A 21,519-nucleotide genomic window follows, 5' to 3' on the forward strand; every position below is an offset into this window, starting at 1 on the left:
TAAATAAAACTAAAAGGGGGAGAAATTAATATTAGAAATTAATATTAGAAACATTTTCCTCTATAAACCCTGAGTGGAAATGTCCTGTGAAATTGTGAGGTAGATAGGACTTAAAGGTTTGGAAGTATAAACTGAGGGCTATGAGCATACATGTCAGGTAAAATGAGATGGCTCAGTAGGTAAAGAGGTCCTTGCTGACAAGCCTAAAGGCCTGAGTTCAATCCCTGGATTATACCTCCTGGAAGGAGAGACCTATGCTTGCACTGGGGAACACACAGTCTCTCATACACACATGCTAATTAATTAATTAACTTTTTAAAAAACCCAGATCTAGATGAATACACTGAGTCAAGCATTGAAGAGAAAGCAGCGATCAAAAGCGTGGCAAACTTACTAGCATTATGTAAAGACCAAGGAACAATCAGAAGCCCCCAGCAGGGATGCCTAGGAGCAAAGGAAGAAGAGTGCCAAGGTGGAGAGCCTTGGCATCTAGTCACAGGGTTCAGAGAAGTCAGTGAACCAAGGACTTAAATCATCTACTGGACTTCTTCCCTTAGAAGACAGTTACAGAGACAATTGCAAGAGCAGCAGTCTCTGGGAGGCTAGGGCAGTGGGCAATGAAGGGGAGAGGGCTTTGACTCCTTAGCCTCCAAGCCATACGGCTATGTCCCATTTGGGACAACCGGACCAGGATTCTCTTGGTTGAGCTCAGATTCTGCTTCTTCTCTGAGTCTGATGAAGTTTGTTTGGAAACCACTTTTCAGAAAGCTTTGTTGTAGAGGGAGACACTTCAGAAAGCACCTTGGAAGGTAAAGGCAGGGCTTGCATTAAAGGCAGAGAGCCAATCACCATGCTGGGCTCCGTGATATCTCCAGACTGTTGTATAAGAAATGAGCAGAGAGCAGAAGGTCAGAGGAAAACAATATGCAGGAATCGATCTGTCCCTGGAATCTTCCACCTGATGCTGTCACGTGGACCCACAGCCAAGTGCTCCCTGTAGGAAAAAGGTGGACTTAAGCCTAAGGATTCTCTAGGAGACCAATTTTCATGAGACCAATGTGCAAAGCAACCCAAAGGGGAAGCCAAAATGTCAGTCCTACACTTGGATAGTGACTCATTTCATCCTTTAAAATAATTGGATGTCACTGGCTTAAATGTTTCCTGAATTGTACCGGAAGACACTCGCAAGAAAAGGGCTTAACTAAGTTGTCCAATGGGCCAATGAAATGGCTCTGTAGGTAAAGAAGCTTGTTCCAGGGCTGGTGACCTGCGTTCAGTCCCCAGGACCCACCTGGGAAAGGACCAAACTGAGTTCCACAAATTGCCCTCTGGTCTCCACACAAATGCTAAGACATACACACACCACAACACACACACACACACACACACACACACACACACACACACGGGAAGTAAATAAGTGTAAAAAATATTTTTTGATGATAATAATAATTTGTGTAAGGTCTCTCACCTACCCAGTGGCAGGCCAGGATGAAAGTGTCATGGGGGAGGTGGGGCTTGGAGGGACAGTGTGCCAGGGGTTGAGGATTCAGCAATACTGTTCACTCAACCCAGGCAAAGGCTGCTGATAGGGCGCTGGGACACACTTGCAGAGCCTTTCCTGAAAGGCAGAGGGCGTCCAGGGCTCTGGTCTCTTTGGGACCTGGATGTCCACTTGATTGTTGTTTCTTCTTCTACAGGCTGGCCCTGCAGCATGGGGACGGCCATGTTGTGGATTACCTGTCCCAGCCAGTCATCGATTACATCCTCAAGAGTCAGCTGTACATCAACGCCTCGGGCTAGCGGATACCCAGCTCTCTGCTCTATTCTCCCCGTGTCCTCTGCCAACACACTGTCAGACCCCGGTTTCTCTCCTGCCTCTCTGTTTCTCTGTCTTCATCTTGACTGTTCTCCCCACTGGCTGACCTAACCCCCACAGTGTGGAGGGCCTGCGAAGAACCGTGGCGCACCCCATTCCACAGTCATCTTTGGACAAACTTTCCTCTAGTCTCCGGGTTGGGGGTGGGTAAGGGAACAGGGTGGGAGTTGGGGAAAGTGCAGCCCTTGGAGATGTACTGGTGTCCGTATCCCAGCATGCTCTGGGGACATGGCTCAGGCCCTTGCCTTCCCAGCATGCCCTTTACCACAAAGGGCTATTTTTTTTTCTTTTTCTTTGTCCACTTCTTGTAGAACTTGGATGAAATCAGTGTGTGTGTGAGTGTGTTTGTTTGTTTGTAGTCTTGATGCTCTCCTGTGGTTTACTTCCCTTCTGATAGGACACTATAGCCAGTCTCAGCACTCGTAAGTGCGGAGGGCCACATCCAGGAAAGAAGGCAGAGCCTCTCTGCTTTTCCAATACACACACACACACACACACACACACACACACACACACACACACACAGCACACCAGCAGCAGCATCCCCAGACCCCTTTGGTCAAGAGTAAGACTTTCAGGTTCTGAAACCTGGTACATAAGTCTGGGAAGAGTAGGGTTTCTCAGAATTTGAGTCCCTGGTTTCAGATGATCGTGGTCTTGATGCTGTGTGTCTGACCAGTAGCATTGAGTGGGTTCTCTGCCAACCAGGCATTTGCAGAGAGCAAAAACCCTCGGAGGTCATGCTAAGGCATGTTCCTGTTGGTGAGAGGAACCACACAAGGCAAGACTAAGTCCTGATAATCTATTCTTTTTTTTTTTTTTTTGAAAACATGCTAAGAACCCACTTGACTGAAAAGATGCTTTGCTAATTGGCATTATTTATTGCCCATTTGGCTCGGAGCTATAAGTCCAGGATGATCTGGGAGAATGCAGTTTGTTACCCTGAGAATTCATGATCCCCACACACTCCACCTGAGCTTGCCAGGCTGTGCCCAAAGCCCTTTCCTTCTTGCAAAGCAATCAGCCTTGTTTCTGAGCTGGCCCTACCTGTCTCCTGCAGAGCCCAGCAGTCAATGCCCTGGGAGGTCTCCCTGACACACAAGAGCAGTCTCTCCTGTTTCTCCCCATTTCTCCTCGATGTCCTCCCCTTCTCTCTACCTCTGAAGACAGTTCAAGACTGGACAAGATACTCGTGTCCTGCCTGGAGAGCTCGTGGGGAATGATTTTTGTGTTTTGTGTTTGCCTTTCAGCCTCTGGCTCTTGGGTTTCTGGTTGTTCATGGGGAACAGCTCCTGAGTGTCAGGCTACATTTTAATTTCTAACATCAACATGGCCCAGGTGGGACTGGATCAGGGGCGATGCTTTTTGCCTTGGCTTTCCCTCCCACCTTCTCCGCTGACTTCAGGAGGAAGAAGCTGGGTCAACAGAAGCGCATAGGCCATCTCCAGAGCTGTGGCTTTTCTTTAGACTGTAGAAGTGACCTCCAGAGGGAGGAGATTATTTCTATAATCGAGAAGTCCAGTGTTTGACTAAAAGTCATGGAAAAATAGAGAAAACTTGCATGACCCATCTGCTCCCGGGTTCTTATTTGAAAACAAGGGAGCAGAGACCCAGGGAGTCAGTGTCTTGTCCAGGATCACTCAGTGCATCCTGGGAAGTATGATGAGAAGATGCTGCTTCCCTAGACAAAAGAAAACCAGGAGCCTGCGGGGAGACATGGGTGACATGGGCGACATGGGGTTTTGAAGGCTCTAGAGCTGACATGGCTCCACAAGAGCAGACCCCAGCAAGGCTACTTCCATTTTGTTCCTTTGGTTCACTGTGTTTCTGTTCTGAACTCTTGTTGAGCTTCATTCAGTCCATAGCCTGGGATAAGGAACCAGGTTAGCCCAGCAGCCTCAGGGGGCAACAGGCAGCTCAGAACAGGGAAGGAAGGAGAGGTGAGCTAAGAAAAGAATCACACAGAAGAAGTGCATTTCTGGGAAGCAGGTGGGCAGATTGTATCTTGTTAAGGCGTGTTAAAAATGGTTTCCCCTTAACAGAGGTGAGTCCCCATCCGGGTGGGATTGTCCATTCACTTCTCTGTCTCTTTCTCCCGTTGTTGGATCAAGGGTAGGGGACCCCCCCCCGTACCCCCCAACCCTGCCCCTAAGGGGAGCACAATGTGACTGTGACCTGCCGTGGCCAACACCAAAAAGACAGTTTATAAGTGGTGCCTCAGGTGTCATCAGGGTGACTTGGGTCTGTCTTTGGGGACCCATTGTGAGAGCTAGCCTATTACTGGCATGGCACAGAGATGGTAATAAAGACACAAACTGCAGTGATCCCATCATTTACTGCTGCCTGCCATTTTTAATGTCCCCGCCATTTTTTTTAAAGCAGCTGATAGAACAGAGAGGACAAACTTTAATAACCCTCTCCTTAAGGAATGAGGCTGGGCCTCCCTGGATTAATTGTCTGAGCCACACACTCCCCATCCCAGGTAGCCTCTGGGCCCCTGGCTTTCACTTTCCTTGAATGTACATTGGACCAGCAAGGGAAGTCTCTTACTGAAGTGCCTGAATTCACAGCTGAAGTCTTAGAGACACTGGCCTTCCTGTTTTGGCTTGGCTACAAGTTCTAGTCTCCAGTTTCAGGATCTCTAAAAGGATTCATGAACACTCTATTCAAATAAGTGGGAAGTAAAACTTGATAATCAAACTGTATCAAAAGCCAGAGGATTTTAGGGAGCCCCCACCCTCACCCTCATCCCTACCCCCGATGTTCTCATACATGCTTGTAGGGGACTGAGAGAAGCATGTCCATGTATTTGTGTTCCTATTTTTAAAAGTAACGCAACACCAGGTGTGGTGGCACATACCTGTGATCCCAGCACTGAGAGGTGGAGGCAGGAGGACCAGGGGTTCAAGCCCAGCCTCTGGGCACAGAAGACCTTGTCTCAAAACAAAAGCAGCAATGTAAAACCAGGATGGGACAGTCTCAGGACCTCTCCTCGTGTTACAGCAGGAGGGCTACAAAGAGTGGAGGTGGGAAGACTTTATAGCGCATGTAGGTAGGACACCTTGGAGATATCCTATGGTAATGAGGATGGGTGTACTCTGCCACGCTGATCCAACCTGTACTGTCCTGTGAGCTGACTGGTGAATTCCACTCTTGATGTGGTTTCTGTGTAGTGTGCATTTGGAAGTGTCCTAGTAGCCTGTTCTAGTTAGTTAGACTGCAGCCCTTTCCCATCACCTTCAGTGGAGTCCCAGGGCACACAGCTCATCTCGATCCTTGTGGGTTGGAATGGGGAGGAGGAAGCTTTTTTTTTTTTAATTTTTTAAAAAATCATATCTGCTAATTTAAGAGTGAGATTTGCTTTATGGAAGTCAACTCAATAAAAACTGCATTCGAGTTGCAAATACCATTTCACAGTGAAATATTTTTGAGTAGAGTTCTGTTGCTAGGATAGTCGTGGGCAAGAGTTTTATCAGCAAAATGTTTCAATTATGTTAATAAATCAGACAATGCTACTAGAGTCTTGTGTCTTTGTCCAGAAACTTCCCTGTGAGTCACTCTGAAAAGTAATCACTTCTTCTGCCTACTGTTATTTGGTGGGAGAGAACAGTTGTAAAACCATGCCCAGAGTAAGTGATGTCCTGCCTAGTCCAGCTGATGCCACATGTGACAGAAACCAGAGGGGTCAGTGAGGAAGGACTTGCTGTCACCCCTGACAACATGAGTTCAATCCCTAGAATCTTCATGACTGAAGGAGAGAACCAATCCCAGTGAGTTGTACACACACCATACATACATACACACACACACACACACACACACACACACACACACACACACACCATGATTGCAGGAAGAACTGATCATGCATCTCTGATACTTCCTTCCCAAGCCAACCTAGATCTGCCTGTATGGCTAGAGACCCCTGAGGCTGGATTAGATGATGGATCAAGCCAATGAGAAAGAGACAATGCCACATTTGGCTACTTGAGAGCCAATGAGATGCTAGAAGGGGTTTGTCTAGTTCCTGCAATAAACCAGTCTGCTTTTGCCACTTGCCTGACTCCTGGAGTCTGTGTTGTTGACCCTGCACTTCTTACCACCCTCCACCCCCAACCCCGAGGGTCTTGGTCAGGGTTGCAGGCAACACATGATCACCATCTCCACCCTCTACAGAGGAGGGTAATTTGTAAATGTGTAAGTTGTGCCTAAGTTTTCTCAGTTTAAGAAAAGCAACCCCTACAGAGTAGAGAGATGCACGGCTCATCAGTCATGAGTGCTGCTGCTCTCACAGAGGACCAGGGTTCAATTCCCCATCCCTATATGGTGGTTCCCAACTGTCTGTAACTCCAATGCCTTTTTCTCACCTCTGTGAGCACTGTATTCAAATGGTACACATGAACTCATCTGTACACACACATAAACACATTCTAAAAAATGATTTTAAAAAATTAATCTTAAGGTCCTGACCAATGCACATAGTCCACTTTTGGTTAATTACAGTTATTTGTTTGATCAATTTTCTGAGGCAGTATTATGTGGCCCTGGCTGCCCCCCAGTTTGCTCTCTTGCTAAGGATAACCTTGAATTCCTGATTCTCCTGACCCAACCTCCCTAGTACTGGAATTCTAGTTGGTGTGTCACCAAGACTTGAAATTTTGGTTCTTTAATAAAATTAGTACATTAGGAAGTAAAAATATATTTGTGAAAAGTAAAAACTTGCTTAGATTCTCAGTATAATAGCTCTTCACTGAGGAACGGTCAAGCTTACAATTTCCTTTGGCAGCACAAATGAGCAAGACAGACCAATTTGTTCATTGATAACCGGGCTTGGCTGGGTCTGAGGCGTGGTCGTCAGTTATGGCTTCCCAAACCTCAGCTGTGACTCAGGAGATGAAACAGCACGTCCCTGTTCCAAGCTAGGGGGTTAGATGCTTGTCAGATTCATTCCGTTCTGTTCTGTGATCATTCTGGCTTTAGGATTCTTAGGTCCTCCTCCTCCTCTACTTCCTCCTCCCCACCCTCCTCCTTTCTCCCCTCCTCCCCTCTGTCTATTCCTCTTCTTCCTCTTGCTTCTTTAAACTGAGAATAGCCAGCTTTGTGTATCCAGGAGGGGTTTCACGTCACATCTTAAAGAAGCTCAATATGCCCTGTAAATTGGTTACTTGTGTTTATGTTTGCTGTTTTCCTCACAAAGCTAACTATAGCACCTCCCCCATCCTGAGCGCATGATGACAAGTATGTTTAAAATTAAATACAAACACTGGTTCAGTTTGATAACTTATACCAACATATGTGTGTGTGTGTGTGTGTGTGTGTGTGTGTGTGTGTGTGTGTGTATGTGTGTGTGTGCGTATGAAATACAAAATATCAGTCATATGAATTTCTCCCCTTACAACCCATCTTGAAGCTTTACATTTTAGAATTTCACAAGAAGTTCAACGTGGCCAATAGTATAAAGAAGGTAGAAAGAAACTACTCTTTTCCAAGTGGGAAAATTAAAACACACTACAAATGCATAACATTCCCATGAGCTTGCAAAACATGTAAAAGAAGACCAATAAACACAGTTGCGGTCCTTGAGATTTGTTCCAAACAGTGGACAGGACTGAGTACCTTTTGACCCTTTTCTCTGCCCTCCGTAGAGTCCTAGAAGGAAACCACATCCTGGAAGAACATCAGAACTACATCAGCTTAGGAGTCAGCCTCTGTGGGCAGTTTTGTTTCTGCCACTCTCGTTGGCTATGAGCTGCAGTAGATAAAGGTTGGGTGTAACAGTCTACCAAGAGCACAGTTACCAGAAACTCCCAGGGGAGACATATAAGAAATGAGTAATGAATGATAAGAACTCAGAAAACAAAACGTCCTTTCATCGGCAGGGTCAGATCAGGACTAACCCTAGGCTTGGGGTAGGCTACCTCTTAGCCACAGCCTTCTTTTCCTTAGGGCCAGTTTTCCAGGTCCTCAAAAGACTGTCATCTCTATTCCAGCTGTCCTGATAGTCACTTCTCCCTGCCCATCTCTACTGAGATCTCTGCCATTTGCCAAGAAGAACATCCTTATAACTTTTTTTTTTTTTTTGAGATGTGGTCTCATGTATCCCAGGCTAGCCTCAAACTCACTATGAGGTCAAGGGTAATAATTATTGATCCTCCTGCCTCAACCCTCAGAGTCCTGGAATTTCAGCTGTGTGACCATAGCCTGTTGTTTTATTTGGTGCTGGGGATCAGATCGGGGCATTTTTCATGCTAGGCAGGAACTCCACCAACTGAACCACACTTATAACTTCTGTAACTATCCATCCAGTGGAGAATCTATGATTGCCGAGGCATAGCTAACCAGCAGCGTGTACCCCCTTTCATGGTGTAGATTTGCCACAGAAAAATGGCTTCCTTTTAAGGAACCCCTTGCAAATGATAATAATCCTGGCCTACAATGGCTTCCCATGTGTCATCCTGTTCTTTCTCTTCCTCCCCCTCCCAAGGCAGTCCTAGAAGTCATATATTATAAATGGCAGGGCTTAAATTACTGCAGGAAGCTTGTAGGCCACGGAACTGAGTATTCCCAGATAGAATTATCAGACTACTTCCACAAAGGACCAAGTCGTCAGACCTCCCATAACTTAGGGGTCACTGAGGACAAAGCAAAATCCTTTTCTTATCCCCTTGGGTAAAAAACAATTGAGGCCTTAACTTACTGAATTGTAATTTATTGGAAGGGACCACGTATATATACCATGAACTGCATTTTACCTTTATTTTATGGTAGCTGAAAAGGGCAAGAATATTAATTATCGCCTCCACCCAGTTTGGGTTACTCTAGGATAATTATTCATGCGTAGGATACAGCATCATCTAAATCTTAAGAGATGTCCTCATAGCTGGAAAGGGAGGGGCTGTGCTCTGAGGGATTGAAGATGTCAAGTCTAGAGCTGTCAACCTCAGAGTGGGATGTTCACTCTCCATCCTTCCACCCCCAACTAAGAGTTTAATAAAATCAGAAACTCAGCCCCAGCATCTAACACTCCTTTATTTAATACACATCCATGAAAAGACAAGGAGATACAGAGGTGAGACAGTACAGGTCTTCCAAACTGAGGTCCCAATGCCTCGGTTCCTTCAGCAATTCCCACTGGTATTGCCCTGATGCAACCGTCTGTGGCAACAGTCTGTTGTGGGAAGGGGTGGAGAGACGGCTGGAACATAGAGAAATGTGTACAACTCAGAGCGATCTCAACTTTGCTCTAACTCAAGTACCCTCATGGGAATGTCTTGCAACACATTATTAAGAAAAGAGGTTTCAAACCAAAGGGTGGGTGACTGCAATAAATATCACATGAGATGAACAAGGCATGGGAGTTTCCATTTACTTATTCTAATGTTTGTTCTTCTCACTAGACACTCAACTCCATGAGAGTAGAGACTGTCCATACTGTTCCACTCACCCCTGGCACACAGTAGTGACGCAATAAATATATGTTAGAAGGCTGGATTATCCCTGATTTAGGGAGAAAGAGAAAATAAGATACAATACACAGATGTATATGAGTTTTAGTGTTTCCAAAGGAAGATTGGATTATGATGAATATATCTTTTAGATAACTCCACTTCCTTTAGTGCCCAGGACACATTTTCTTATATCACTTTGAAACTCAAAGGAAATACTTTCCCAATGATTGCTTGGCTGGTAAAAGATGCTTTCATAAAAAATACAGCCTCTAAGTTGTTCGCACCATTAGGAGAAAGGCTGTTACACTCAGGCCGAGAGCATGAAGGTGAGGGGTGGCAGCGGGCACCACTGCTCCACATGGGCCAGATTTCCAGATCTATACCCATCACTGCTCTCTGCACTCAGCATGAAGTGGAGGACATACTCATGTATTGGGTGGGCACTGGAGGAAATGTGGTGGACAAAAAACGTCTAGTGGGTGAAGCAAGAGTACTTTACTGGCCACAGCGGGATTAGATCTCTTGTCCTGACATAGCAGCAGGACTTTCTATATCCCAGAATTCAGTTTGTCACTGTTCTGAGCGCAGCATTTGTTGGTCCTTGATCAATCTCATACTCAACGCTATCTGCCTCACTGCCAGCATCAGGAAGCAAACAGTATTATATTGGTACAGGAAGACATCCACCCGCCCATGGTCTCAGGGATGGAATTGGACCTGAACAAACCCATTAAATGTGTTCAGATAGCCTGAGCCCAGCCCATCCACACGAGATGGCTCCTGACCCCTGAGGTCTGTGTCCTTTCACCACAGTGGACAAATCTCTATGACAACTTCACTGTTGCTCAAGAGCTTGGGTATTGTAGCAGCCTGGGGGCAGGTTGTCTCGAATGTTCTCCAGGTTCTTCACATCAGCTAGAATTCCATCTATGCTGGTCTCCAGCAGATGGAGGTGGTTCCTCTGCCGACGCACCCTCTCCTCCAGGTCAGACATCAAGGGCCGAAGTCGACTGTTGATCTGGGTCTTGGCTTGGAAAAGCCCTTGTTCTAATAGCATCATCCCTTCTTCATCCACACTGCCAGGCTGGTCTGTTTTAGGGAACAAGAAGGATGTTAGTAGAGACAAGCTGTCTAAGGAACACATGCACCGGTCCTCCTGAGATCCTAACAAACTCTGCCCAGAGAAAACAGTTTGCCATACACTGAGATGGCCTCACTTTCAATTAAGAATAAAGTAGAAATCTTCCTAAGAACATGAGGCCTGCATCTGTGCTCTGAACAGCCTAGTTCAAGACTAAGCTCCATAGTGTAGCCAATGAAGTTCCGAGCTCTATTTGGTTGAGATAATGGATCGTGAGCTGAGAAGGCTGAAGGTTATTAAGGGGCCGAAAGCTGTCTGAGGTCTAACATAGCTCACCCCTGGGATCTAAACTAACTCCAAACAGACTTTCCGTATCACCCCAAGGAAGTATCTTGCTGTTTTATATTAGGAGACCTTTAGAAATAGGCTGAGCCACAGGGTTTACAAAGGCCAGGGTGTCCTTAGCTCTTTGGAGGATGGATTCCAGCTGCTAGGGAAAGATGTATGACTTCATTCTGGCTCGGTGTCTGTTCATTCCATTTATAACAAATGCCATGGCATTTCTACCTGTACACTCTATAAAACCAATGTCAACATGAGAGTACCAGGTCATATTCATTTAGTTCAAGTAGATTTGAGTAGTTCCCAGTGGGTTCACACTCAAGGTCGGGCTGCCTCATGTATCTGAGCCTCAGTGACAGGATTTGCTTCCTCCTGATGTGTGTGTGTGTGTGTGTGTGTGTGTCTGTGTCTGTGTACACATGCCACAGAACATGTACAAAGGCCAGAGGAAAACTTGTGAGAGTCAATTCTAGGATTTGAGCTTATTAGACTGAGCTTATTAGACTGAGAGTACTTAATGAGTTATTACCCTCAAACTCAAGAGACTGCCTAAAGTAGAAGTTATACCACAGTGAAAATACTGACCCGATGCACCCTTCAGGGAAAACTTCAAGAATTAGGGGTTGTGTCCCAGCACAGCAAATGAGTGAGCTTGGGAGTGAAGTAATGTGTACGGGAAGCCACATTCAGGAAGAGAACAGGACAGGAACATGGAGGGAGACACGGATCTCAGGGGAAGCCCCGCCCCACAGTTTACTGTGTGCTGTGCATCCTTGGTTTACCCCCATGTGAAGCACAACAATAAAATTCATCTCCCCGAATGCTAACAAGACTTAAATGGTCATGCCCTGAGAGCTCCTGGCACAGTCCCTGACAGGTAGTAAATGGTTAGCACTTCCCACCACCTTCCCTCTCTCCCTCCCTCCCACTCATGTTCCCTTTAAAGGCCCCATTAATTTCATTACCGTTCTTTAGAATGCTATCCCATGCTGCTAAAATCTTAACTGGGGAGATCTTATCTTTCATCTTTAGAGGACATTTTACTCTCTGGGGCTTCCTGGATCACAAATAGACCCATTAATGTAACAGCACAGAGAATACTGGCCTGTCAGTGATACTCCTCCATGAGGCAGTCAGGCATTGCAATTGTTCTACTGAACCAGTGAGGCATAGCTGGGGTTTCTCCTGGATGCCATGGGAATACGTGACCTAGCTCCTAGTCCCTACCCACTGGAGTCTCCGTTGTTGAGGGCCCCCTATTAACTATTAACTTTAGACTTCAACTTTTTAAACAAGTATTTCTGTGTGCATATACATGCATGTGTGTGTGTTCATGTTCTATATGAGTTCAGGTGCCCATGGAAGCCAGAGAGGGTATCAGATGCCCCTGGAGTGGAGTTACAGATGCCCAGCCTGAGTACTGGGAAAGTAAAGGGGATTCTCTTGAAGAAAGAACACATGTTGCTAGACAATGAGCCAGTTCTGCAGCCCCCAGATTTAGACTTTTAATTAACAGCAGTCTTCTTTGGGTAGTAACTACAGGGAAACCCGATTCCCTGCCATACTGTGCTAGTAAATCTATTCTATCCTAAAATCCATGAATCTCCCCCTCTTTGCACATTTCCTCCAGGTTACTTATCCAGGAGGCTCCTCTTTTCCCAGTTGGTCATAACAGGTATAGGTTTGTTTAGGGAGGAACCTCATCAGATTTAGCAGATGGTCCTTCAGACCAAGGCAGCCCATTGCTCAAGCCTTTCCCTCCCCACTGCTTCTGCTTCATAACTGGCTCCTGTCTGCTTCCAATAGTTCCCACATGGCCTTCTTTGTCTCTAGGCCCCCCAGTCCATAACTTCTCTCTGGTGCAGTGATGTGGTTACTCTCCTCTTTAAGACTGCCCGGGGGCCCCTCAGGCTCAAGACCAGGACCCTCAAGCTGACCAGACTTCTGGGAATTTCCTGGAACACACCCAGTGCTCTGACTCACAGCCCTTCACTCCCAGATACAAGTGCTCAGTGACTCATCTTAGACATGGTAAGACGGAAAATGTAAAGCAACCTGGCCCAAGTGTCTGGGCCCTGAGACAAAGCAGACTTCCAGATGGTCTCAGGGAAAGTTGAGATCCCCTCGCATCCGGACTAAGAATGTCAAGTCCTCTGGGGACAGACCCTGGGCTGGAAAGCTGAGGATGCTCTACAGACCTATGAGGTGTAGGATGCCGTCCAATGTGTTGAGTGTGTCTTGGATGGTAACTCCGGCACTCGTGGCTCTGGCATCAGCTTGCTGGGCTTCAGTAATCACCTGAGGACGAGTGAGTACAAAGGTGTTCTGAGATGTTATTTTTGTCTTGGCAACTAAAGAGAGCGCACATGGAAAGACGCCTGCACTCACCAGCTGCACCGTGTCCTTATCCGTGTCAAACTCCAGCTCCTTTCTGGCCAGCTCCCCCTCCATCTCTCTCATCTCGCTCTTCAGAGTGGCCAGTCCCTTCTCCATGGCCAAGGCCCCATCTGCTGTCACATTAGCTTCCAAGTTCAGACTCCCTATCTCCTGGGAGAATAAAAAGAGCCAGGGACGTGAGGAAAGGGAGGGTGAGGCTCAAAGCATCCCAAGGACAATTGGAGAAAAAAAAACCAAAAAAACATCTGTGCCTGGCTCTGATGGAGCAAGTCAGATGGACAATGAGAGAGTCAGACTTCGGGACACACCCTTCCCCAGGCTGGCCCTCAAGCAAGTTAGTTCAAGGTTAGCTCTCTAGAGACTAGGAGGGTCAGTGCGAAAACACTGGTTCTCTTTCAGTTCGGTGCCTAGAAAATTTCTAACGCAATCAGGAAAGCATTTGAGCAAACCCAGAAGGCAAGAAACACCATTCTCTGACACTCATGGGCTTTATTCCAAAGACTCACCTGGTCTTTGGAACAACTTTACAAGGATTTCCCCAAGACAGTTGTACTTGGAATACAGACCTGGAGTTAACTGTAGTGGTGGGTTTTTGTCTTTGCAGGGAAAAAGTTCATCAATGCCTTTATCAATAAGCTACAATTAAACAGTTGCAGGTATCTTTATGCTTGATGCCATATAAAGGAAGGTTTATGAAACTGCCCTCAAGGGGAATTATTAGAAATTATAGTTTGTAGGTTACCAAGCAGTCTTAAAAGTGAGGTCGAATAGTCTAGATGCCCAAGACCTCTTGACTTCCTGGAGTGGCACCAGCTCCCTAGAAGTCCTTAAGTAAGCAGGAAGGAGGTCACTTTCAGCCGAGAAGCATTCCTTTGCTGGAGCTCTAGGCATAGCAGAGCTGGATCTCAGATCTCTTGAATGCTCGTCAAGCAAGGGACCAGATAGTTCTTATCTCCATCCCTAGCACCAAGCATTCACAGTGCCGGACAGACTAAAATAGGCCCAGCTGAGACAAAGGATATAGAAGGCTGTAGAGCACGGGGATTTCATATCCAGAATCAAAACGCTGATGTCAATTGTTACAAGTTAAATTTACGTCCTAAAACTCATGGTGAAGTCCTAAGGGCTAGGGATGTTTCTCAGAGGGAGAGAGCTTACCAGCACGAACAAAGACATGGTGGATGGAGTCTTTGCTTACACGCTTCTCTCAACTCAGAAGATGGCCTTATTTGAAAACTGACAGTTGCAGATGTAATTAGCTACAGTGAAGTTACACTGGACCCTTAATTCAGTGAGACTGATATCTTCTTATAAGATAAGACTGAGATATGAATATAGTGGCCAGCCTGGGCTACATAGTGAGATCATATCTTGAAGAAGATGAAGGAGAAGGAGAGGAAGATGGGGAGAAGAAGAAGAGAAGGGGAAAGAAGAAGGAGGAAGGAGGATAGAGAAAAGAAGAGATGATAGAGGACTCTGGGGATCACACAAGCAGGGAGTGGACGGATAAAGCTATGCACCAAGGAAGACCAGGATTGCCTGGCCTCCTCTGCAGCTGGCAAGAGGAAAGGAAGAATTCTCCCTGGAGCTGTCAGGAGAAGTGGAGCCCTGGGCGACTAGTTTCTCATCCTAACCTTCCGAACGGTGCAAAAGTCACTTCTATTTTTCTAAGTATTTTCTGATAGCAGCCTTAGAAATCTTCATAGTAAACAACTCTGGGTGTTCTCCACAGTGCTGTTCAAAGGAACATGGAATATGGTGTAATAGCTGCTAGCCAGTGATAGAATCCATCCAGCAGAAGGGTGGGCGTGTAGAGCAGGGCTGCTGTGCCCTCTCCAGGACTCTGAGCCATAGGGGCTGAACTGAGCTGAAACACTCTCTCTCTGGAACAGGGCTGTGTTGGGCACTGCCTGGGGCAGCCCGTATATCCATTTCTCTTTACCTGCTCTATCTCGCTGCTGATCTCCAGGGCCTCCCTAGCTGCGTTCTTTGCCCGTTGGGTGTCGGCAGTGGCGCTCCCCAGGGCCGTTTCTGCTTGCTGGGTCTTGTCACTGGCATCTGCAACCTTCTGGCTAATAGAGGAGAGTCTCTTCATGGCCTCTTCAGCCTCTGCTTTTCTGTCTTCAACCTGCAGATCAAACTCTAGAATGAAGAAAAAAAGAAGAGAAAAGAAAAAAAAAATTGCCACAGAGACAACTGAATGAGAGTGCCTGGTGTTCTGAGGAAAAATTCCTGAAAGGGACCGATTACTAGCTAGGGGTGAGATGCTGCAGCTGGGATTAGCCTTTCTTTCCCAAGAGAAAAAAATCTCAAAGGAGCCACTGAGGGAGCTGTCAGCTTGCCCTAGGTCCCCACCACTGCAAGGATATCAACATCCAAAGTAGACAAAGAACAGGTGACTCTCTTTAAAGACTGAAGATTTAAGTCCAAGCCTGAAGCCAAAGAGCAGAGTTGGGGTGTAGTCACAGAGAGTTGGGTGTGGTTGCAGAGTTGGGGTGTGGTTGCAGTAGGTATAGAGGAACTTTCTATGAAGAGAATCCTAAGTCTTTAGAAATGATTCCCTTTTGTTTGCTAGTGAATAATGCTGACTTTTAAACCAAGTATCTTCAAGATACACCTCAGACTCCCTGGGAGTCACAAGTCATTACCTCAGAGAAGGCATATTGGAAGCAACCAAGCCACCCAAGGAAAGGAGACTATCAACACAGTTGTGACATACTGGGTATGAAGGACCCTAGAGATCGCCTGGTCCCCTTAAGTAGGACACAGGGATCTAGAAAGGTCACGCAGAGAGCTTGAGCTGGTCCTAGGGTCCAGTGAGGATCAGAACTCAGGACTCCTAGCACTTAGGTGGAATGACTTCCACCACCTAGGTCAAGTACTAATGAGATCATCATTACCTTAGTAAGATAGTGACTAAGCATCTATTAATAACCCAAATACACCCACCATTTAAGGAGGCAAAGGAGCATTTAGATGAATCGTGACTGTCCCTTTAAATCTGGATCACACAGCACTAACCTCGGAGGTTCTTCAGGATGTTCTCAACTTCATAAAAAGTGGCATTGCCCATACTTAGCGCTTCTTGGGCTCTGTTTTTAGCAAGGTTGGCACGGGAAAGCAGCTGATCTGAAGTCTGTAAATAGAACAAGATCAGAATGAGTGCATTCCTGCTAGCAAAATCACCCTGACACAACTTTTCCGTGACACCAGAGTGCTGTGCTGTGACTCACCGCAGTCTAGGGGTGCTGGAGCAGAGCCCTCTAGTATCTGATCAGGAACAAACTTTGTAATATATGTCTTTTAGAGGAAAGTCTACAACTCTTTCCACCCTAAGGGGCAGGAATAGTTTTGCAAATCACAATCTTAAACACTAGCTAGTTCCTGAATCTAAGATAGACAGACTTGGACTAAAATGAGACCTACAAGACCTGGGTTCTCTTCCTAGGTTCAAATGCTGACTCAATGGGTGGGGTTAATTCCATCAAAATTCCAGTCTTGGTTACTCCCTCTGTAACCAGTGGCATCATGACCTTTGGAGGGTTTATGGTTGTGGCTCTGGCTATTTCCACCCATACAGTCGGCATTCAGTGCGTGCTTGCTTATTGGCTGAGCGAGCGGTTGACAGAAGGTACCTGTCTCCTATCCTTTCCAGTCTGTAAAAGCTGCCGTGTTTCTTTTTCCCAGTTCCCCAGATTGTTTCGCACACGCGTGAATGCATCCGTTTGTCTGGTCACCAGGTTTGAGAGAGAATCAGCCTTTTGTCTGATCCTCTTTGCTTCCACCTGTGGACACAAAGTTACAAATGAGTGTGACTGTCTGCTCACACGTCACCACACCTGCTTCAGGACCTACTGTCACCATTTGAAAATACTGGCAGCCTTAAGAAGCCAAGAAAGCAGACACTGGCCCTAACGTCCCAAAGCCTACCAGAAATGAGACAGGGTACCAAGGAAAGATAGGCAGTACAACTCCCAAGAATACAGTAAACTCTGCCTCTGGTCTTTTTTAAAAAAGTTGTTAAAAACAATTGCTTTATCTATTCACAGAACATATCTCTATGGAGATCACTGTGAGTGTCTTTAGCTGTTGGGTATGCAGGTAAACTTAATCCAATAAGGTTGTAATAGCTAGGGAGATTGATGGCAGAAAAAAAAAAGCAAGCTTTTTGATAGCAAAAGTCTTCTTCTTAGCAGTATCAAATGGATGTATCGAACTCCATTAAAATTCAATTTGAGGGTCTCAAAAAAAAAAAGAACTGGGGAGGAGGCATAAAACTTTCCTTGACTAAGGGGTTCAAGATTAAACATGCAAGTCATTTTCCCTTTCAGAGTCTAGACAACAGATGACAGGAAGCAACTGTCTCTTCCTAACACCAAGCCCAAAGTCCATGCTAGGTTTTAAACACGGGCTATCAGCCATGTGCTAATACGTGTTCATCTGGTTGACATGGGTGCTGGGGTATGTGTGTGTGTGTGTGATGGGAAGCCTTTGTGGGGTGTAGGAGGCCTCTAGACCATGTGAGCTCTAAAGACATTGTGCACACTTGCCGATCATTTCCTCTGTCCTCCTGAGACTCTGCTGCCCTTAGCAGGACAGAACCAACGCAGGTACTGTGCCTTTAACCGTCTGAAACACTAAAGAGAAGAACCTCTTTCCCCTAATAAGTAATGAGCAATGTGACACTGCCTGACACAGCCATTGTGAAGAAGAAGCTGTAAAGTTGAACAATCTTCTGCGATCTATAGAGAAGAAAGTCTCTGTGTCCATTTGTCCGGGTGGCATGCACACAGGATCAGAGGCCTCACCTGAAAGGACAGATCACTGACTCCCTGAAGCTGAGAGGCAGAATCCAGGAGGCGGAGACTGTGCTGATACGACCTATCAGCTTCAATGTCGGCTTGGGTGCCCTCCCTTGACAGCTGCTGGCTCAGGGACTTGGTTTTCTCTAATCTGTGGCGAGGAAAAGTGAATGGTTAATAATAATAATAGCAATAATGGAGGGGGAAGACAAGACCTTACGATATAGCTTTGACAGGTCTGAAACTTACTGCTATCCTGCCTCCAAGAACTAGGATTACAAATACAAACATATTATATATATGTATACACACACACACACACACACATATATATATGTATATGTATATATATGATTTGTTTACAAACACATATATATGTATATATAAAATTCATCTTGTTGTTTTTAAAAATATGTAGTTGGGCCAGGAGGCATGATTATCAAAGTGTTTAGGAGGCAGAGACAAGTAGATCTCTGAGTTGAAGGTCAGCCAGAAGCTGGCGACTTAGTGACTCACACTCCCTCTCCCCATCCTCCTCAGGCAGTGTGTATATGTGCGTGTGTTTGTGTATAGGTTTGGTCAGAAAAATTCAACTCAAGCTTCCCAACTGCTGATAATCTAAGTGCTATTTTTCTGTCGCTGGCCCTGTCAGATGGTTTTATATACGCCTTCATAAGCTGGAGGGGGACCATCTCCCCCTGTATTGTCATATCTCAGTAAGAATGCGAGTTTTACTTAGATACCATAACCTTTCTTTTCCTAGTCTTAAAAATACTTTCCCCAAAGTAAATACTCATTCTCTTGCCTATGTTGTTGCTGTTATTATTATTATTATCATCATCATTATTATTATTACATCAATAATTGCTTTAGTTCTCTACAGCCTGTTCCTGAGCTCCAAGGGAGCTTGCCCTCTTCTGAGCACCCTGATCTGTGATGGTTCCACCGCCTCCTCCTCACGGCTCTCTTAGGCTTTGTCTCTTAGGCTGGATCCTCTCAGGTTGCAGCTTGAGCAGTATTCTCCATCTCCTCCCTCTGTCACGTCTGGAGCTCCAGAGTTCTTTGTGTACTGAGAGAACTCTTTCTTAGGAGCGTCCTGATCTCCCCCCACTAGGCAACGCATGTCGTCTGTAACGGTCTGACCCATGCTGTGCTTCCGATGTACTTCTGCAGTGAATTTGCTTTCCGAGTCATAACCAGGGAATCGTTAGGCACGATGAGGATAGACAAGCCTCCATCCACGGCTCCCTTCATGACCCTCAAAGTTTTGTGGCCAGTCATAGTTCAAACAAGACCTGCATCCAAATAGCAAACGACGGTACCAGCAGGTTGGCCACCGGTGCTTCCCACATTGCACTCCAATCCAGTCACTTCCACGAGCTTCTCCATGCCAATCCTACTGAGAAGCCTGTGGGCCAGCAGCAGGCTAGCACAAAAGGCTGCAACCTGATTTGGTAGGCCAACTTCTACACTGTGCTTTGGTAGTTCATGTGCGTACGCTGTGCAGACCGCCATATCCCCTCTCTGCGGACACACGGAACCTGACAGGTGAGATCTGGTAGGTACGTGAACCATCACCCTGTATTTAGGTGTGCTGTACTTATTTTTATCCTGGGTTACCAGCCATTTCCCAGCACAGTAGTCAGTTGTACCTTCTTACTGCCTTCTAAGTCTCACTTGCTGCAAGTGTATAGTTTCTCGTGCCTCTCAAGTGTGGTTTGCATTATATACTGGGAGCTGTCAGCTTTTATGGCTCCCCAGATGAGGACAGGTTGAACGTACTTTCCCATAAGACCTTGTACCACGGAGCTGTCCAAGACGCCACTTCCGCCTCCTCCACTCAGAGCCTTGCGGGCCAATGAAAGTGCTTGTTTGGAGTAGTCCTCAGTTTCCCTTGCTAGTTGCTTCATTGCGTTAGCTGACTCAGCGTGGCTGAAGACATTAAAGATAAAGAATTAGGGTTTTCGTAGAAAGATCAGCACAGGTTAGGAACATAAATCTTTCTTGCGGGAAAGAATAAAGGATGCAGTTTGACTTGTGAAAGCCAGGCAGAACTGACTTGAAAGCATGGGGTTGGAGGAACAACCGAGAAGCAGATGCTCTCAGCCTCACAGGGCTACCCTTCTGGGGTCATTTCCATTTAAGCCATTCTCAGAGAAGGTATGGGGAGGGTAGGTGGTGGTCAGTTCAGAGTGACAGACTATTTTGCTTATAAGCTGTTTTCCCGCAAGCAGAACCCCAGAGGTCTTACACATCTAGACTCCACCTCCTTACTCCTTACCCTGGATACAGCTTTAGAGTGGGTCTGCAACTATGGAGGCAAAAATCTGTCAGCAAAAAAATCTCCTGTAGCCTTCTGATCTCCTGGTTCTAGGAAGTAGCTTTAAGATAACAAAAGCCAGGGCCTCAGGAGGCAGCCCCTCTGCAGACTGGATTCCACCCAAGATTAGCAGAGCCTGCCACCCTGCCAGCCAAAGCTTTTGAATGTGGTAGGATTTATAGTGAGGAGTCAGGACCAAGGGAGCTAGCTGCCTGTCATCTGTGAGGTCCTGCAGAGCCGGTTTCCAGGGGGAAGGTCCTTTTGTACACTCTGGCCCCCATAAGCAAGCAAACAACTTGTTGCTACTTGTTCTCAGGCCTGGTGTGGGAGTTGTGGAGTCCCTGAAAGCTGCAGACACCCGTTTCCAGAGGCTGATTCACTTCACGAGGCCAGAAGACTCCCATCTAACGCAGCCGTTTAAAGCCGTCTGTGAGTCAGAGAGAAAGCTGGAAGGGAACACTTTCACCAGGTCCTGCCAAACAGCCCTATGGACGCTCTGTCCCTGCCATTCCCTGAAAGCTAAGTGGTTCAAAGAGGCTTCAAGGCAGGGGAGGGCTGCAGAGGGGCCTGCAGGGGGGCAAGTCCTGAATGCTCCTGAGTCTTATCTGGAGCAGGGGTATCAAACTCTGCTGCTGTTTACCTGTCTGCCAATCTTGTAGCCTCCTGAGCCAGACTTTTAAATCCATTCGGCCCCACGTAGTGCTCAGAAGAATGGATATTCTAGGGAACAAAGGGAGTAGGTTAATATTTGCATTTGGTTCTGGAGCCTAAACAGAAGTGCCAGAAGGATTCTCACTAGCCACCACAAAAGTCCAGACGCTGCCTGGCGTAATACAGGTCCCTCGTCACCCAGAAAAAGCATGCTCTAGCAAGAACAAAGTAGGTATCCAATTTCAAGAGAAGTCTTTGTAAAATGGATGAATCTAAAAGTATATCTACATCTATATCTATATCTCTTTCTATTTTTTCTCTGACTTGGTGGTGCACACTTGTAATACTTTGGAGGCAGATGCAGGAAGATGGTGATATTGAGGTTAGCCTCAAAAAATACACTATATATCTCTCAAGGTATATGTGTATGTGCTCAAGAGTGTGTGTGTGCTTGAGGGTGTGTGTGTGTACTCGAGGGTGCACATGCATGTATGTGTGTGTGCTCAAGGGTGTGTTGTGTGTGCATGCATATTTGTCTGTATATACATCTTGGATGCCTTTCTTTTTTACTCTTTACCTTATTTTTTGAGATACTTGGA

The 21,519-nt window shown here is 46.2% G+C and overlaps 2 protein-coding genes and 1 pseudogene across 6 annotated transcripts in view; 1 reads left to right on the forward strand and 2 right to left on the reverse strand.

Annotated features, from left to right (window-relative positions):
* Positions 1-5,399, forward strand: part of Nmnat2 (nicotinamide nucleotide adenylyltransferase 2) — a 164,486-nt gene extending 159,087 nt beyond the window's left edge. Inside the window, exons 11-12 of one of the 3 annotated variants that reach the window (XR_387163.4) lie at positions 1,701-2,457; positions 2,525-5,399. Coding sequence is in view for 2 of the 3 variants with exons in the window: in XM_006529455.4 (XP_006529518.1) it covers positions 1,701-1,803 (103 nt within the window). In the remaining variant the exon portion in view is untranslated. Of the gene's footprint in view, positions 1-1,700 lie in introns of all 3 variants that reach the window. The other 2 variants (XM_006529455.4, NM_175460.3) reach the window with 2 other exon arrangements.
* Positions 5,400-8,888: 3,489 nt separating this feature from the next.
* The window catches only part of Lamc2 (laminin, gamma 2), a 63,692-nt gene continuing 51,061 nt past the window's right edge, over positions 8,889-21,519 (reverse strand). For all 3 annotated transcript variants that reach the window (NM_008485.3, XM_011247927.1, XM_011247926.2), the window contains 9 exons: positions 20,910-20,989; positions 19,732-19,881; positions 17,956-18,100; positions 16,783-16,932; positions 16,169-16,283; positions 15,090-15,289; positions 13,139-13,297; positions 12,949-13,048; positions 8,889-10,416 (listed from right to left, as the gene is read on the reverse strand). In NM_008485.3, coding sequence (NP_032511.3) covers positions 10,163-10,416; positions 12,949-13,048; positions 13,139-13,297; positions 15,090-15,289; positions 16,169-16,283; positions 16,783-16,932; positions 17,956-18,100; positions 19,732-19,881; positions 20,910-20,989 — 1,353 coding nt within the window. In that variant the 3' untranslated portion in view covers positions 8,889-10,162. The remainder of the gene's footprint in view (positions 10,417-12,948; positions 13,049-13,138; positions 13,298-15,089; positions 15,290-16,168; positions 16,284-16,782; positions 16,933-17,955; positions 18,101-19,731; positions 19,882-20,909; positions 20,990-21,519) is intronic.
* Gm17964 (predicted gene, 17964) lies at positions 18,822-19,629 on the reverse strand (annotated as a pseudogene).

Source organism: Mus musculus, chromosome 1 (assembly GCF_000001635.26).
Source record: "Mus musculus strain C57BL/6J chromosome 1, GRCm38.p6 C57BL/6J".
NCBI classification, from domain to species: Eukaryota; Metazoa; Chordata; class Mammalia; order Rodentia; family Muridae; genus Mus; species Mus musculus.